The 17,837-nt window shown below is 44.3% G+C and overlaps 2 protein-coding genes across 9 annotated transcripts in view; one reads left to right on the top strand and one right to left on the bottom strand.

The window, feature by feature from the left end:
* LOC130914964 (transient receptor potential cation channel subfamily M member 1-like) overlaps positions 1-2,480 on the bottom strand; it is a 34,138-nt gene extending 31,658 nt beyond the window's left edge. For all 8 annotated transcript variants that reach the window (XR_009063037.1, XR_009063038.1, XM_057834577.1 and 5 more), the window contains exons 1-2: positions 2,305-2,480; positions 587-663 (exon numbers count right to left, since the gene is read on the bottom strand). Coding sequence is in view for 6 of the 8 variants with exons in the window: in XM_057834577.1 (XP_057690560.1) it covers positions 587-663; positions 2,305-2,388 (161 nt within the window). In the remaining 2 variants the exon portion in view is untranslated. The remainder of the gene's footprint in view (positions 1-586; positions 664-2,304) is intronic.
* Positions 2,481-10,399: 7,919 nt separating this feature from the next.
* LOC130918062 (chymotrypsin B-like) lies at positions 10,400-13,759 on the top strand. The gene is made up of 7 exons (XM_057839941.1): positions 10,400-10,448; positions 10,861-11,025; positions 11,094-11,197; positions 12,075-12,154; positions 12,256-12,518; positions 13,315-13,448; positions 13,535-13,759. The coding sequence occupies exons 2-7, from the start codon at positions 10,974-10,976 to the stop codon at positions 13,694-13,696; spliced, it is 795 nt and encodes a 264-aa protein (XP_057695924.1). The 5' UTR covers positions 10,400-10,448; positions 10,861-10,973; the 3' UTR covers positions 13,697-13,759.
* Positions 13,760-17,837: the final 4,078 nt, after the last annotated feature.

Here is a 17,837-nt window from a genome sequence, read left to right as displayed (position 1 = left end):
CTGACCCAAAATGGCCACTGCTGGGGGAAAAAAAAAAACAAAAAAAAAGCGCTTGTCACCCTTCCCAAGACAACAATAGACATTCCATCGTATGGCATCCAATCATTCTTCTGCTACGAATTGAAATCAGTTTTTCACTCGTAGACGTCCAATCCATTCGAAGCGGGAGGTTGGCAGCGAGTTCAGCCATCATGGGGTTGAATAAATATACTGTATATCTAAAAAAATGGATTTGAATGTATAACCACTGAAATGAAAACCATGAAATAGGAATCGTAATAAATCAACACGAATGGAAAGAAAAGTTGAAATGAAGAAATACACATTCATTCAAATATTGAAATGGAATCAAAATTGGAATAGGTAAATAACAATTGATTTACCTATGTATAAAATGGGGTGGAACAAGTGGAAATTTAGAATGGAAAAATACTACATATTTTGCAATTCATCAAAATGACTACTCCCAAAAAGTCAGCGCAAGTTTACCGACATACAATACAATATTCAAGTGATTGAAATCAACTCAAATCAGTCATCCAAATAGAATGACTGAGAAACATTCCCTAAGAAAAGATTCATTTACCTGCTGGGGTCTTTTCCGGTGATGATGTGCGCACATTCTCTCTTCTGAAAGGTTTTCTCGATCCAAGCTCTCTGTAGCTGAAAGACATTGCACAATCAAAGTCCCGTTACAAGAAAGACATTTCCTTGGCGTGGGATCAGAAGAAAATCGAGTCGAGTAGAACACGCAAAATGTGCACAACACACGCTAAGAAATAAGGCCGAACCCTGTCGTCGGGCCGATAAATTTGGACTTTGGAGAGGCCAATGAATGAATATGAGCCAAAATGCATAGGAAGTGACCCGGGAATATGCTCAGAAAGTTCCCTGAATGCAAAATGAAGTGCCCCAAAATAAACAGGAAATGATCCAGAAAGTGATCCTGGAATGCCCCAAATTGTACATGGAGTGAACTCATTGCCCGCGATTGATGAGGGTAGACGTCCATTTCATGAATGGATCGAATTGAAATGTAATATTCACTGAACGTTTATTCGCCTCTCCCGGTCAAAATGGATCGGAGGTCTAGCCTCGTTAGTGGCAGCCAAAGAGGTGACCCCAATTGGTCTAGAATGAATAGGAAGTGAGCAAAAATCCACAGGAAGTGAAAGCAAAGCATTTCCCTAGAAATTGCATATTCCAGTTCTGGCAGTACTTTGTGTATTTCTCCAGCGTTATTTGCGGCAGCGTCATTAGCGATAACGTATTTGTTACATGTAAGAGAATCTGACTAATTACTGTGAGGGTCAAGCTTTCCATTTCTTGATGGCTCTAATCCTCTTTCGCAATACTCATGAAAAAAGAATCATGATAATCCTGCACCGCTTTTAAATCTTTGCTATAATATTTCATTGTGCTGCATGACATTGCACTCTGCATAATGGAGGATTAACGTTGTGGTCACCTAAGCCCTGTTTACATTGTCGTCCTCTCTCTCTCTCTCTCTCACGTAGTCAGGAATAGATGCTCTGTACAGTTTTACAAAGGCTGGAGTTCTCGGAGGACATCGGGCGATCTACGAGGGACTCCGACGTGTCTCAGAGTATCTCAAGTTGTCCCGAGGTTGTACCTCGACTGGTTCCTGAAGACTGCAAACTGTCTCGATAGGTGTCTTCAAGGACTTCTAGTTGTCCAGAGATTATTCCTGAGGTTGTATACATGTACCTCAAGTTGTCTCAGGGGACTTTAGATTGTCACTGAGAACTCGAAACTGCCACAAAGCTGTCTCCGGGGCCTTGAAGTTGTCTCTTGATGTCTCCAAAGATTTGAGGGGGTCTTTGTTTGCTCTCAAGTTTTCTCGAGTATCTCTGTTATCGGGGTTTTGTCAGTAGACAACAACTTGTCTCCCTTGAATAAGAGTTGTCACTGGGGACTTCCAACTCAAGTGGCCTGTGAATACTTGGGACTGTTCCAAGGTTGTCTCTGAGACCATCAACAGGTCTCAGAGGACGCTTGGTCCTCTCCAATTACCCGCAAGCGGCTTCCGCATTATCTCGGCAGGAGTCAAATGATCTCCAAGTAAAGACGGTGCCATTGCGAGATCTTTGATTGCCTTTTCAAGTGATCTTTGGCCAGCTCTACCTGCATCTGTGGATTTAAAGCGACTTTTCTCCAAATAGCCTCCAAAGAGGTGGACTTTAGGTTGTATCTGGGAAACGTTAATATGTCTACGATCAGGGTAACACTGGCATCATGTAAATAAATGTGGAGGTGACGTAAAAACCCAAATGTTTGGCTCACCCTCTGCGATCCAGACGAGGCGCTGCGTTTGATGGAGGAGCGCTTAAAGGAGCCGTCGGTTCCTCGTCTTCCTCTGCCGTCCATCGTCGCGACGCGCTCAGGTGTCCCTCCGCTTCATCGTCCCGCCCGGCGGTGCGCTCGGGCGTCTCTGACGTATCGGGACCGCTGCGCGGATGACTGACTGACTGACTGACTGGCCTCAATAATCGGGATTAGTGGTCTTTAATGCATGACGGAGATTTCATAAACGCTGATGGCAGGAAAATCCATTTAGGAGCACAAAAGGCCAACAAATGCACAACCCGTGCCCCAAACAGCACACCCACACACACACACAATTTACGTGCCTGCCGCCTTGTAGTGTACGATGTTAACTGCGCCTCGCTCGGAGAAGCGAAAGACAAACACACACACGCGCTCACACCGCCAAATTTGAAAGTGATGACTTTCTCTCACTGAGTTTCTCCGATCACGATATGGATCTGCCACGACAAAATAAAAAGTTTGTGTGTGAAAAAATGATACAACAATGACTAAAATAGGCAATTTCTGGGGAAATGGCATTTGCTGTCTTTGGGTCACTTCCTGCTCTTTTCGGATCGCTTCCTTGTTAACACATTGACAGTGCCGGACATCCAATCCATTTTGACTGGGACGGGCGAAGGAAACGTTCATTCATTCACCCCTCCCTCCCAGTCAAAATGGATTGGAAGGCTATGAAAGATGAGCCATAGTTGAAATGGACCTGACGTCTATTGCTGTCCATGAGTTTATTTTGGGTCACTTACTTGTGAGTTGTAGGCTACTAAAGCCTGAGTTATGCTTCTGCGTTGCGATGACGGCGTCAATGAGTATTCGATAGTTTTGCAGCAAGGGAACGCGTTGCTCTGTAATTCACCGTCAAGCCACTAGAGGGGTGTGACGTTGTGTTTGTACGGTTTTGGGGGACTCTTGTTGACTTCCTCTAGTTTTCTTCCGGTTACACAACAATGCCAACGGAGATGGAATGCTTGAATGCGGCTCTTCAGGTGATCAAAATAGAGCAACAAATGTTGATCATACAAATGTGGAGGCATAGGCGGCGGTTTCGGAGGTGGTCTGTCCGACTGTTGATGCCGCACAGAAACTAGCCTCGAGCGGAAGCCAGCAAGCTGTGGCGGCTAGCTGCAAGCTAGCGTCGAGCACTGTGTCCAGCGTTTTGTCCGAGGTCTGCAAAGCATTGTGGACAGCCCTCCAGCCCGATTTTTTTTGCAGTGTCCTACAACCAACCGGTGGGAAGCCATTGCAGATTTCTGGTGGCTATGGAACTTCCCAAACTGCGTTGGAAGCCTTGATGGTAAACACGTTCTAATTAGCGCTGTCAAATTTATCGCGTTAATGGGCGGTAATTCATTTTTTAAGTTAATCACGTTGATGCATTTAACGCTTGCGCAGAATGACTCGCTCATGCATTGCCTCAAACAGATTACAGTGACGCCGTTTTTTGCACATTGAGAGCTAAAAGGCAGAGAAAGGCGAGTGGACACAGGTGTTCATTGGATCGCGCCATTTATTGGCATAAACTTCGGCAAGTCCTTCACAACAAACATAATTATCATTTAGTGAAAGCACAACAAAAATAATATTCCTCTCTCTCTGGAAAAAAAAAAAAAAGATGTTCACAAAAAGAAAAGCGCTTGAATCTGTATTAATGGGGCCATATTCTCGCATAGTCAAACGACAATGCAAAGAACTGGCATTCCCAATCAAAATAGCAATGCAAAATACGCATAAAACTTACTCAGACTTTAGTCGAACTCTATTCAAACATTTGGTTTAGCTCAACAAATACACTGGATGGCAACATTTAGTCACAATACACAAACTATCAGAGGTCTCGTACATTGTGAAGCCAGCACTCAAATGACTGTGAAGTACCAGTAAACAGGGAACTACGGCGTCAGTCGAGGGACAGAACAAACTCATTCAGATTCAGAATATTTATTGTCATTGTTACAAAAAGCACAATGAAACTTTGTTTGGAGCATCCGTACAGCTCATACAGCTAAGTTGATCAAGTGCAAAACCCATAGAATAAATACCCTTAAGTACCAAGTGTAAACATTGACACAGTATTGGACATATGTACAAGAAAGATTCAACAGCAGCATGAGGTCATGCCAGTGCTTAAGTGCAGAGCAAAATATACCAGCTAAAAACAGTCATAAATCAGTGCAAAACCCAGATAAGTTAATCAAGTATAATCATTGGCTTGATATCCAAGTACAGTAATTTAAAACTCGGCATTGACACCTTGTGGTGTATTTCAATCACTACCTTACGTAGTTAAAGACACTGTGGAAGAACGGCAGCGAGCCCATGAGACGTCACCGCTACTAATCGACTGGCAAGATCAAGATGGCGCCCCTGTGTTTGGCTGGCCGTCTCACTCTGCTCGATTTATTGTTATTTACCCTGTATTTGCTATTTGTCATACGGACAGTGTCACCGCTTCATGTGTACGATCGCCTGACGCTTTTTAATATCCGTGACACGTTGGAAAAGTTGCCGTTCAATGGCTATAATCACTCAAAGTCACCGCCGCCTTTTCTGGCGTTTTTACCACCACATTTACGGCGCCTTCCTTGTTGGTTGCCACGTACCTACCGCCGCCGGAGGCGTGGAAAGCGTGGAGGAATTGCTGTCAAATTGAAAGCCTACCTGGCGTCCTATCGCTGCGATCGCCATCATCTACCGGCTAGACCCCCGACTGTCTTCAAGGGATATGATCTACGGAATTCCTTGGAGTTCCGTTATCGGTGGCTTCAACCGACTCAACGGGACTTCGGGACGCTACTTCCGCGTTGTCGGCCGGTGAGGCTCTCTCTGCGGGGCTCTGTGCCGGGGAACCTTCGCCCGCTCCGCGGCCCCACCCCCCCGGCTGAGCGATCCCTGGTTCACTCAGCGCTGATTAACACAAGGTCCCTTACGAATAAGACGTTTATCTTGAATGACTTTTTTTCGGAACATCATTTGGATTTCCTTTTTCTAACGGAGACCTGGTTGAAACCAGGTGAATACAGCGCCTTTTCGGAGCTCCTCCCATCCGGCTGCTGTTTTTTCAACACCCCGCGAGCGACTGGCCGTGGTGGCGGCCTGGCTGTTGTATTCAAGGACAATTTTAGATGCAGGCCAATAACTGCTCATAATTATTCAAGTTTTGAACTGCAGTTATTCTCTATCGGGCTTTCTCCCCCATTGCTTTGTGCCACAATATATCGCCCCCCTGGTTCTAACAAGGATTTTATCCCGGAGTTTTCTGAGTTTTTATCAGATTTGATTCCAAATTTTGGCAGGGTTTTAATTTGCGGGGATTTTAATATCCATGTCTGCTGCTCTGCTAATCAGCTGGCAAATGAGTTTAAAGGACTTCTGGACTCATTTGGCCTCACCCAGTCTGTGAGTGCCCCAACTCATGAGCAAGGTCACACCCTGGATTTGGTGATTTCACTTGGGCTTTCAGTCTCCATCACAGAAATTGTGGATACTGCTATCTCGGACCACCTTCCCATCATTTTCGACTTTTCTGCCCTTTTTTCTGCCGGAAAGCCAATATCTCCAGCCTGCTACCGACGACGCATTACTCCATCCACATCAGGAGAGTTTGTGGCTGCTTTTGGAGACTTACAGCAGCATCCTGGCGCCGCGCTGCCTTCTCCTCTTTGCTCCGACAGTCTTCTCTCCATTTTCCATTCCACTTGCACTGCTGTCTTAGACTCCATTGCCCCTCTACGGCAAAAAAGCTCCAAACCCAAAGCCGCTCCATGGTTTAACGACAATACCCGCCTGCTCAGGCAAAAATGCAGGCGTGCTGAACGCCAGTGGAAAAAGGACAAACTCCATGTTTCTCTGGGATTGCTGAGGGACACCTTAGCTGCCTACCAGGAGGCCATAAAACAGGCCAAGTCTAGTTATTTATCTACCATTATAAATAACAGCTCCAGTCATCCAAGACTCCTTTTTAACACTATTGATTCTGTTTTGAACCCACAACCCACTGTTTTAACTGATGTGTCAGTTGCCAAATGTGAAGAGTTTCTCAACTTCTTTCAAAACAAGGTCTCTTCAGTTAGGCAAAATGTCTGCAACTCTGGTTTCTCATCCGATAACGTACGTCCTTCAGAACTGCTCAATGCCATTGAGGAATTTGAGCATATTTCATTGTCAACTCTCGCCGAAATAGTTAGTGGCATGAAACCCACTAACTGTCCATTAGACGTAATACCAGCTAGCCTTCTAAAGGAAGTCTTTAGTTGCCTTGGATCAAGTCTGCTGTCCCTCATAAACACCTCTCTCAGTTCCGGTTCTGTCCCAGCTGCCTTCAAACAGGCTGTAGTCAGACCCCTTCTTAAAAAACCCCATCTCGACTCCTCTGTGCTGTCCAATTTTAGACCTGTCTCCCACTTGTCTTTCCTTTCCAAAGTTTTAGAAAAAGTTGTTTTTATTCAATTGCAAACCTTCTTAGAGACGAATTCCACCCTTGACAAGTTCCAATCAGGTTTTAGGTCCAGACACAGCACTGAGTCAGCATTGTTAAAAGTTCATAACGACATTGCTCTTTCTGTGGATAATGGAAACCCGGCTATCCTTGTTTTACTGGACCTCACAGCAGCATTCGATACAGTTGACCATTCAGTCCTTGTATCTCGTTTAGAACATTTCGTAGGTATCCGTGGTAACGCTTTAAAATGGTTTAAATCGTATTTACAACATAGAACATTCTCGGTAATGATTGGGGAATTTTCCTCCTCACAATCTTCTCTGTCTTGCGGGGTACCGCAAGGCTCTATTTTAGGGCCTGTTCTTTTTGCGCTTTATCTCCTACCTTTAGGATCAATTATAAAAAAACATAATATCACTTTTCATTTTTATGCTGATGACCTGCAGCTTTATCTGCCCCTGAGACCTAACAAAAAAACTGCTCTTGCTAAATTGATGGAGTGCATATCTGATGTGAAGCAGTGGCTTGCACAAAACTTTTTACACCTTAACGAGAGCAAAACTGAATTTATTACTTTTGGCACACCTTCCATGATGAAAGCCCTTGAGCCCAACTCTGGTGCTCCGGCTGACATTTTTAAGACGCACGTTAAAAATCTCGGAGTGATATTCGATAGCAGGCTTAACTTTGAAAAGCAGATTAGTTCTGTTGTAAGAGCAAGTTTTTTCCAGCTCCGTCTCTTAGCCAAAGTGAAGCCTTTTCTTAGTCGCCACGACCTTGAAAAAGCAATTCACGCTTTTATAAGTTCAAGGCTGGACTACTGCAATGCACTTTATGTTGGCCTACCCAAGTCCTCGATTTCTCGGCTGCAACTTGTTCAAAATGCTGCTGCTCGATTTTTAACAGGTACACCTAGACGTGAGCATATTACCCCCGTGCTATCATCACTCCACTGGCTTCCAGTCCATTTTAGAATTGATTTCAAACTTTTACTGTTTGTTTTTAATTCTATTTATGGCCAGGCTCCATCATATCTATCGGAAATTTTAACTTTTCGTAACTCTGGCAGAACTCTTCGCTCGACCGGCCAGCTTGTTTTAGATGTTCCGAGGTCAAAACTTAAACAGTGGGGAGACCGATCCTTTGCGGTTGCTGCCCCCAGGCTGTGGAACAGCCTTCCCTCCGAAATCCGCACCACCACGGATGTAGGTCTTTTTAAGTCTCGGCTAAAAACGCACCTTTTTAGACTCGCCTTTTACAAAGATTAGGATAGCCTGGTTTTATTAGCTTAAGGACTTTTTTTAATGTTTTTCGATTTTATCGGTTTTATTGTTTTACTTGCTGGACTTTTATTGTGATGCGCTCTTTGTTTTACTTTATTTTTTAAATGTCATTGTATAATATTTTCCTGCCTTTTATTTATCTTGAGCCATGTTTTGTTGTAAAGCACTTTGAGGGCCTTTCGGGTTTTTGTAAAGGGCTATATAAATAAATTTGATTTGATTTGATTTGATTTGAGTTTCTTTTTTGATAGAAAATTTGACAAATTTTATTAAATTGAAAACATTAAGAAAGGTTTTAATATCAAATTACTATAACTTGTACTAACATTTATCTTTTAAGAACAAGTCTTTCTATCCGTGGATCCCTTTCACAGAAAGGATGTTAATGTTTATGCCATCTTGTGGATTTATGTCCCCGGACTAAGCGGAAGATAATGGATGGATGGATGGATGTGGATTTATTGTTCTACTAAACAAATACAGTACTTATGTACAGCATGTTGAATGTATATATCCGTCTTGTGTCTTATCTTTCCATTCCAACAATAATTTACAGAAATATTTTAAAGATGGTTCAAATTGCAAAGAATTACGATTAATTCATTTTAAAGCTGTGATTAACTCAATTCAAAATTTGAATCGTTTGACAGCCCTAGTTTTTGTAAAAGCACCGAGGCATTCTCAATCAGTGATGATTTATCAAGTGTTTGAACTGTCAGTTGTTGAAAATGAATCATCAAAACAACTTTTTTGACACCAAACCTCTGCTTTATTCTTCATATGCTTGGGACTTACATTTCCCACTTCAGACTCACAGCAAACATATATACACAACAAATGATGAAGTGCACCAACCAAAAATATGACATCAAGCGATAAAAAGCTGGCAGTTTTTGGCCGACTCTGTCACCGCTTTGACAAGGATGCACCAAGGACCCAAATGCTCGATAGTTGTGCTCAGACAAAAGTGTTTATTCTCCAATTAGTAGAGTTCAAAAAGTGAACAAAAATTCACAGCAACAGCTGGACATCAATCAACCAAAATTCACAGCAACAGCTGGACATCAATAAACTGAGTTAATTCTTCAAAAAACAAAAAGGCATGGCTTGAAAAACATGAATCGTGATCAAAAAAAGGGCTTACACAAGGATGTGGCATAGGACGTGGCAGGATAGCAGACAAACCGACACTGGGCAGGTTTAGAAGCAGGCTATTTATACAGAGGGTCACAGGTGGACGCGATCAGCCTGATTGGCAAGGGCAGGAAGTAAAGTTAACTCTAGGAGGCACGCCACTACCAAAATAAAAGAATCTGACATGAATCAAAACAAAACATTAACAAGACTTCCGAGACGTGACACGCTGTAGGTGGCCATTCTCTTTCAAACACAAACATACTTGTCTCGTTGGTTCTTCCATGCTTTTATGCAATTGCTGACCTTGCCATTTTTTTTCAATCTTTATAATGTCTTGACGAGACATTGAAGAAGTTGTCGTACTTGCGCTTCGATGATACTCCCGTCGGCGTCGGTCCATTTTTGCGCGTAGCAAAACAATCTTTGAAAATGGCGGTGATTTCGCGCCGAAAGGGAAACAACAGTCTGAGCGGACCGAGATCGCAGTCCATTTGCGCCACGTCACCACACGTTGACGTCGTACAAGTTGAGATTTTGTCGAGGTGCACGGCAGGCTGCGGGGGGCGGTCCTAAATCGGTCTACCCTGACGGCGCAGGTCTGTTAACTCTTTGGCTGCCATTGACGGCGCTAGACGTCCAATCCAGGAGGGGGGGGGGGGATTTGTTCGGAAAGTGATCTGAAATGTCAGGAAGTGACCACTGAGGAGGAAGTGCAGAAAAATCCCCTGAAATCAACTGGACAAGCCCCAAAATGTACAGGAAAGGGCCCCAAACCAACCGAAAGAGACCTGTAATTGATGTCAAATTAATAGGGAAGTGATCCAAAATGAAAAAATCAATAACAGGATTCAAAAGAGCCTTTTTAACTTCGAGGACTGCTTCATGTTTCATTGCTACTGACGGTGATAGACTTCCAATCCATTTGGACTGGGACGGGCGAATGAACGAACGTCTCGTACCGTCAACGCTAGTCAATAAGTTAACAAGGAAGTGACCCGAAAATACCCCATAATTATGAGAAAGTGATCTGTTGGAGGGAGAGAGAGAGAGAGACTGTCACGCCTGGGTGAGGGTCGTCCTGTCTAGGTTTATTGCCTTGTCTCTTCCGGTTTTATTTTGATGCCTCACCTATCTGTGATTGTGATGACCAATTGTTCCCATTCCTCATGTGCTTCAAATGTTTGTCACTCCCTAGCCTCGTGCCAAAGTGTCTTCATCCTCCAGCATCCATAGCCACAGATATTGTAAGTAATATGTTTGTTCATAGTGTTCGACCACAGTTTGTTGTTATTTTATGCCTCATGCCAACTCCTTTGTTGTGGTGACCTACTGCAGTGCATTTTGCCTAGCTCCCTTGTTTCCTGTTTGTATCACAGCCTGTTATTTCCTCCTTCTGGAGGGCCCTCAGTTCACTCCTGCATCTGACCATTTGTGTTAAATAAAGGACTGAATTCTGCATCTGAGTCCGCTCCATTACAAACAGCTGTGACAGAGACAGATAGAAATGGCATTTTCTACAGTCGTTTGAACAAAATTCTATGAGGACCTTATGGATATTGGCGTTCAACTTCCATACTTGTTTTCCACTGAGAAAAAACGTCCTTGCGATGTCATCATTTTTGCACAAAGCGCACATGTTGTCGTTCACACGCGGAGCCTGCGAACGGTCCCGCTGATAAACAGCTGTCGCCGTCGAAGCCGGTCCGGACGCCGCGGATAAAAGCCGACGGCGCCCGGCCGGCGGCATCGTCGTCGTCTTCGTCGTCGTCATGGCCGTCCTGTGGATCGTCTCCTGCCTCGCCCTCGTCGGCGCCGCCTACGGTGGGGAAAGCGCCGATGCCGACGGAGCGCGGAGCGGCGCGTGACGGCTGTCTTCTTCCCTTTGACAGGTTGCGGAACGCCCGCCATCTCCCCAGAGGTGACCGGCTACGCTCGCATCGTCAACGGCGAGGAGGCCGTGCCGCACTCGTGGCCCTGGCAGGTGTCTCTGCAGGTCAGTCCTTCTCATTCGGTCTCTTTCTCATTTTCTTCCTCTTGAGTTTCTCTTCATTGGGGTGGCTCTTTGCAAAGCAAAGCCTCCCTCCCCACATTTTTTTCACATCGATATCTCGTCCTACATTTTTAGTTCATCCCATTCACATAATTCATACATTGAAAACAAAAAAGGTGGATATCAAGGTGGACAATGGTTGTATACAGTTTTTGCCAAAAACATATGCTAAATTTGACCAAAGAAAATCCCAATATCTTTCCAAAGGCAAAAAATATATGCATCTAAAGGAAGTCACCTCAAAAAGCTACAGACTCTAGCAGGAAGTGACCCAGAAATCAAGGCAAAAAAGCTCTTTTTTAAAACCCAGAAAACATGAAAAATCTCACAAACCCCCCCCCCTCCCAAAAAAAACACACGAACATCTGCACTAAAAGGCAAAAATCCCTCACCCCAACCCCCCCCCCCAAACTGCAAAAATAATACAAACCAAAAATAAAACAAGATGGGCAAAACTGCAAAACCCACCCCAAAACCAGAAACCCCCCCACAAGAAATTCCCCAAATAATTTACAGTATATTTTAGTTTGAGTCATTCTACCCATACACGTATTGGCAGCCCTACACATCCAAATGAATGACCTGCCAGGGAACTCACTGGCTGCAATATACCTCCAATTGATTTGAGCTGGGAGGACCGGTTCACGTTTCTGTGCCATAGACGTCCAATCCATTTAAAGTGGCAAGAGCCAGTGAGTTAAACAGGGAAGAAATGGAGTCGCCGTTCCCATGTGGGTTTTGGCTAACCCTATTGCCATTTGGGTTATACGGTTTCTCTTCTCTTCCTCGGTCTCACCGTCCCGTCTGGGGTCCGGCCCAGCAATCCAACGGCTTCCACTTCTGCGGCGGCTCCCTGATCAACGAGAACTGGGTGGTGACGGCCGCCCACTGCAACGTCAGGTGAGCGAGCGAGCGACTTTCCGCCGGCCGGCCGGCCAGCCAACCGACCAGCCGGCCAGCCGGCCAACCGACCGGCGCTCTGATCCCTCGGTCGACCTCAGGACTTATCACCGCGTGGTGGCCGGCGAGCACGACAAGGGTTACGGCTCCGACGAGGCGGTGCAGGTCCTGCGACCGGCCAAGGTGTTCCAGCACCCCCGCTGGAACCCTCGCACCATCAACAACGACATCGCCCTCATCAAGCTGAGCACGCCCGCCCGCCTGGGCGACAACGTGTCGCCCGTCTGCCTGGCCGAGTCGGCCGACAACTTTGCCCCGGGCACTACCTGCGTCACCTCCGGATGGGGACTGACCCGATACAACGGTAAGCGTCCCTCCCTCCCTCTCGCTTTCCTCCGTCTCTTTCCGTCAGAGGTGGCTAGTTTACACTGTTATGTTTACTTGAGTCACTTTTTGAGAACTACAAAATACAATTTCTGCGTGCATGAGGATGCTTGTGCTCACTTCCTATTCATTTTGCGTCACCTCTTTGTTAACTCATTGCCAGTGATTTCCCTGTAAAAAATGAAACTAAAAGTTTCCCAGTTTTCTGCATTTTTTTTCTTTTAAAATTTCTGCTGTTTTTGCAAGATTTTTAAAGTTATTTATTTATCAACTTCCATGGGTTTTCGATTTTTGAAGGAGGGGGTTGGCATTGATTTTAGGGCCATCTGGGTCACTTCCTGTTCATTTCTTACTTACTGTAGATTTGGGGGGCTTTTCAGGGCACTTCCTGTTGATAGTTTCACCCTCACTGGACATAAACAGAGTAGTTTTTGTCAAATTTTGGTGGGACTGTATGTTTTGGGCAAAAAGGGGATACAACATTAGTGCGCCTTTATGATCTCTTTTTAATATATGTATGTCAATGATGTGACTCGGGTGACAAGATTAAAAATTATAATCAGACAAAATAAGCATTACTCAGTACTTGAGTATTATTTTCAGCGAATTAAAAAAATTTTTTTTTTACTTGGACTGGAGAGACTGCTTTGACTTTGAGTAATATTATCTTGAGGAAACGCTTTTCTTACTTTTGGGCTACTCTACCCACCCACGCACGCACGCGTGCTCGTCGTTTTGCCACGGCGTTGACGAGGCTCGTTGCGTTTGTTCGGCAGCTCCCAACACTCCCAACAAGCTCCAGCAGGCGGCGCTTCCTCTCCTGTCCAACGAGCAGTGCAAGCGTCACTGGGGCAGCAACATCTCCGACGTGATGATCTGCGCCGGCGCCGACGGCGCCACTTCCTGCATGGTGGGCGCCCCGCGCGGCCGTACTGTAGTTGCGGCCCTTTACCAGTCCGTGCTGACTCCTCTTTCTCTCCTCTTTGCGCACTTTAGGGTGACTCCGGCGGTCCTCTGGTGTGCGAGAAGGACAACGCCTGGACCCTGGTGGGTATCGTGTCCTGGGGAAGCAGCCGCTGCTACACGAGCACGCCCGCCGTCTACGCTCGCGTCACCGAGCTGCGCGCTTGGGTGGACCAGACCCTCGCCGCCAACTAAAGGCCCCTTCCCAACACTATTTGTTGGCCTGGCTGGAAGCCCAATAAAAAGCATATCGATGAACATCACCAAAAGCTTCTTGACTTTGATTTCAGTTTTTTCTGTTGCTGATCAGCGGTTACAAACTATTTTTGGTTATTGAAGAAGAAGTAAAACCTTTTTTTTTTTAACTAATCATTAATGCATTTTTCTAAATGAATGTTTTGAATTAGAAATAAGTACACTTTCAAAAAAAGCTAAATTGACCAAATGAATATAAAAATAGAAATATACTCTGCAGGTTATCATTTTTGTTTACGTAACTGCATTGACGAGGATAGACAGACATGTACCCATGTAATTGAGTTAAAGCGGGCTGCAAATGGTCATGCTTTATTGCCATTGACAGCGCAATACCTCAAATCCATGTTGACTGCATGCAATGGGCAAATCAACTTTTTTTTTTAATTGAATGACACATGCTGTAAAAATATAGAGAACATTACATTACATTACATTTGCCCTTTTTTTTTGGAAAGAAAATTTGAAAATAGGTTAAAAAAAACAACACAAAATCTTCCACGGTTTTGTTTGCTAAGTCAATTAACGGTGGCACCTGCCGTTGAAGTCCAATCTATTTTGCCCTAAAACAGGAAATGCTGGAAAATGTAAAGGAAGGGAGCAGGAAATACCGCGTCATCAACAAGAAATGATAGATGAATTGGCTGCCAATGAGTGCCCTGTAATTGGCAGGGTTAAATGACTTGAAATAGTCCAATGCCCTATAAAGGGTTAATCCTAATTTGGATTCCTAAATCAAAAGCGTGCAGCTCAGCCCTCCTCGGCTCCCTGCAAGAGGCCGCCATCAATTATTTGTTGTTTTGCAGGACGGGCGGAAGTGCCCTTTGGCTTGCGGCGCTCGCTCATTTAGCTCTTAGCAGGATGTCTGAAATGAGCGAGAGAGAGAGAAAAATGCAGATCATGAGAGCTCTTCCTATTTTCATTTGAAAAGAATTTCAATCTCCAAATCTTCAAATTCCAAAAGCTTTCACAAACTGATATTGAAACATTAGATCATATGTTTACATGATTGCAATTCATAGACTGCTTGATGGGAATAAAAATCCTTTATGTACACACCCCATTGGGAATCTTCTAACCCTATCCAGCCTATTCCGGACGAGAGGGTGAATCATCCGATCGACGCGCAAGAGAACACTTCATTCCAAAATTTCAGAACAAACAGTCTTTACCGTTCATGTCCGTAACGTTCTGTTATTCCCGGGAGGCAGAGAGAGGAGACTAAGACTGAACTGCTCTGTATCCTAGATAAACACCTTGCTGGAGATCTTAAAATTGTTGAAAGACTAAAGGGTGGAAAAAATACACCAAATGACACTAATGTCTAAATGGAGAGAGAAATTTTGGGTTGACAGTACGGAAGCTAGTGCGGCTTCCCCTTCTTCTCCCGGTATATTTGGTCACACTGCCTTCACATGCTTTGGGAAAGAATGTCCCCTTTATGTGCTTTTGTTGGCGTAGCCCCCCCCCCCCCCCCAAAAAAAAGAAAAAAAACCAGAGCAGAAACCAACCTCATTTTGCTTTGTTGCGTGTGCCAGACTGTTTTAGACTGATTTATCTACAAAAGGGGTCTCCAAACTGTTCCACAGCTGGTGCAGGATTTCATTCCTGTCGAACAAGGTGACAGCTTTTCACCCATCTGGTGAAGTGTAATCATTTGCATAGACTTCATAATTAATTGACAGGACACTTCCCCCAGACATTGCGTCACGCCTTCTCGAAGGAGGCCGGCCCACGGCGGGAGAGCAGTTAACCTCAAAACACACGCTGCGTTTCCTTAACGCCGGATTGCGGTTGAAACGGTACCAAAGTTGTAGCGCATACAAGCAGAAAGATTGTCTCAAGAGTCATTTGGTCGTAATTATTATATATTTTGCACCATGCATGCATTTAGAAACGTGAATACAATGAATGGGAGAAATTACCCACTACGCCATTGGATTGCTCACTAGCGTTGTACTTCGAAATATTTATGTAAAATGAATGATAACTGCCTGTTTTTTTGCCTTTAACCAAGAATCTAGACGGTTTGATTTTCTTATCTATAAAAAATTGAGGTATGTACGCATTTATTCACAAGAATATTCACCTTAAAGAGCTTTGTTTTGTACGGCCGCCATGTTGGATTACAGACTTTGAAATATTTCCATAAAATGAATGATAACTGCCATTTTTTTGCTTTTAACCAAGAATCTAGACTGATTTACGTTCATATCTTTAAAAAAATTCATGCATGTACGCATTTAGTCACAAGAAATTTCAACTTAAAAGCTCTGTTTTGTACGGCTGCCAAGTTAGATTTCGTATCTTAGTTAGACATTTCTGTGTCCATAATAAAGAACAATCAGCTTTTACGTGTACTTTCAAAAACCATGGGGAGGGAGTGTTGCGTTGTGGGCTGCCAGACTGTCTACCTGACCAACAAGACGGTCGACCAGGAGCGGGGGACCCCGATCACTCTCCCCAGGGATGACGAGCTGAGGGCCAGGTGTCAACAGAGGGTACCAAAAGGTACTGCTGCTCTTTGCGCTGCAAACAGAGCGAGGACAAGGGAGGCTGTTTTGATGAGCCGTCAGAGGCCAATGTCAAGTTTCTCCAGGAGATTGGTGAGATTTGCAAGGTATCTAACCACACTTTAGGTCAGTGTTTTTCAACCTTTTCTGTGTCACGGCACGTTTTAACATGGGAAAAAATGTCGCGGCACACCACAAACCAAAAATGTTCCAAAATGACTTTCTGTACAGTATGTTTAAGTATAAAATAATTTCTCAATATTTATACTTACTCAGTGTGAAACTTGAGCCTCTATGGATAAACATATAGTCGATATCCTGGCAGGAATCTTCGTCAACAGCTCTTAGTCTCTCAGTTTTTATTATTACTTTTTTTTTTTTATAGCAGTTTAGCAGTTAGGCCAGACAGGGGGACTTTAGAAATGTCTTCATTCGCATCAGGGGCAAGCATCTCACTGACAATGGCTTTGCAGGCAGGTAGTATTGTCTCTTAGTGGATTCAGCAACAAGTTTAGCAACAAGCAACTTTGAGGGCTTTCTCATTGACTTTTGTAGTGTTTCTCAAAAAAGTTGCGTTTTCATGGAGGCGAACAAAATAGTCAATCGACTTGTTTTGAAACGAGAGCAAATGCAACTGCTCACGTCACGTTCAAGAACTGCTCGGATTTCTAGCCATCAGCTACCTTGCTGTCCTCAACAATATGTTGGAATAAAACACAGGGGGAGGATTGACCGTCTCACATATCGATGAAATGGAAAGGACACTTTCGTGTATATTGACACTTGACGACTCGAATCAAATGATGTACAATAGACGTGCATTTTAGCGGACAGCAAGACGGCCAGTGGCTAGAAATCTGAGCAGTTCTTGAACGCGACACGAGCAATACCTTGCTCATTTGGACACGACCGCAACCTTCTACCTACTCCTTTCATACTGCAAATTGTAAGGCGTGGTAGGTAGGATGCGTGCATAAAAGTAACAACAAGGGGAGAAGCTTCCACTTATGCACATTTATTCACAAAAAAATAATAATGAATCCACCTTGACCACTCGTCACCCGGGAGCTCAGCGGTTCGTACACACGCGTTCGCAGATAAATCCCAACATACATAAAAGTAAGCAGCGACCGTTAGAGAACATATTCAATGTAAATAAAGCAGCGCCACCGCGTGGTGGATGTCGGGAGAAACATCATTTAAGGAGGTGACTGTTACAAACTCCGCCCGACGACGTAAAAAATAAAATGCGAAATTGGATAACTTCTTGCGGCACACCTGACGATCGAGGCACACTGGTTGAAAAACACTGCTTTAGGTGATTACATTGAATTGAATGGACAGCAAACTTGTTCAGTTTGAATTTCTTTTTTTATTTTATAATATGTTCCAAGTTTGGGCCAGCAAGGAGAAGTACGTTCAGGTTCATGTACAGTACAGGCCAAAACACACCTCATTCAATGCAACACAAATGAAGGCCCCAACCCCAAATGGTGAAACTGTGCAAAAAAAGTCATCAGAGCAGAGGGTGGCTACTTTGAGGAGACTAGAATATTATACATGTATTT

The sequence above is a fragment of the Corythoichthys intestinalis genome, chromosome 1 (genome assembly GCF_030265065.1).
Source record: "Corythoichthys intestinalis isolate RoL2023-P3 chromosome 1, ASM3026506v1, whole genome shotgun sequence".
Lineage (NCBI taxonomy): Eukaryota > Metazoa > Chordata > Actinopteri > Syngnathiformes > Syngnathidae > Corythoichthys > Corythoichthys intestinalis.
Note: the sequence above shows the minus strand (reverse complement) of the source record. Positions and strands in the feature narration are given on the sequence as shown.

What these genes read in the sequence shown, in the direction of transcription:
- LOC130918062 (XM_057839941.1), top strand. Translation starts at nt 10,974, where the DNA reads ATGGCCGTCCTGTGGATCGTCTCCTGCCTCGCCCTCGTCGGCGCCGCC. An exon ending in GCCGCCCACTGCAACGTCAG is followed by an intron (nt 12,155 to 12,255) that starts GTGAGCGAGCGA and finishes GGTCGACCTCAG; the next exon opens with GACTTATCACCGCGTGGTGG. An exon ending in ACGGCGCCACTTCCTGCATG is followed by an intron (nt 13,449 to 13,534) that starts GTGGGCGCCCCG and finishes TGCGCACTTTAG; the next exon opens with GGTGACTCCGGCGGTCCTCT.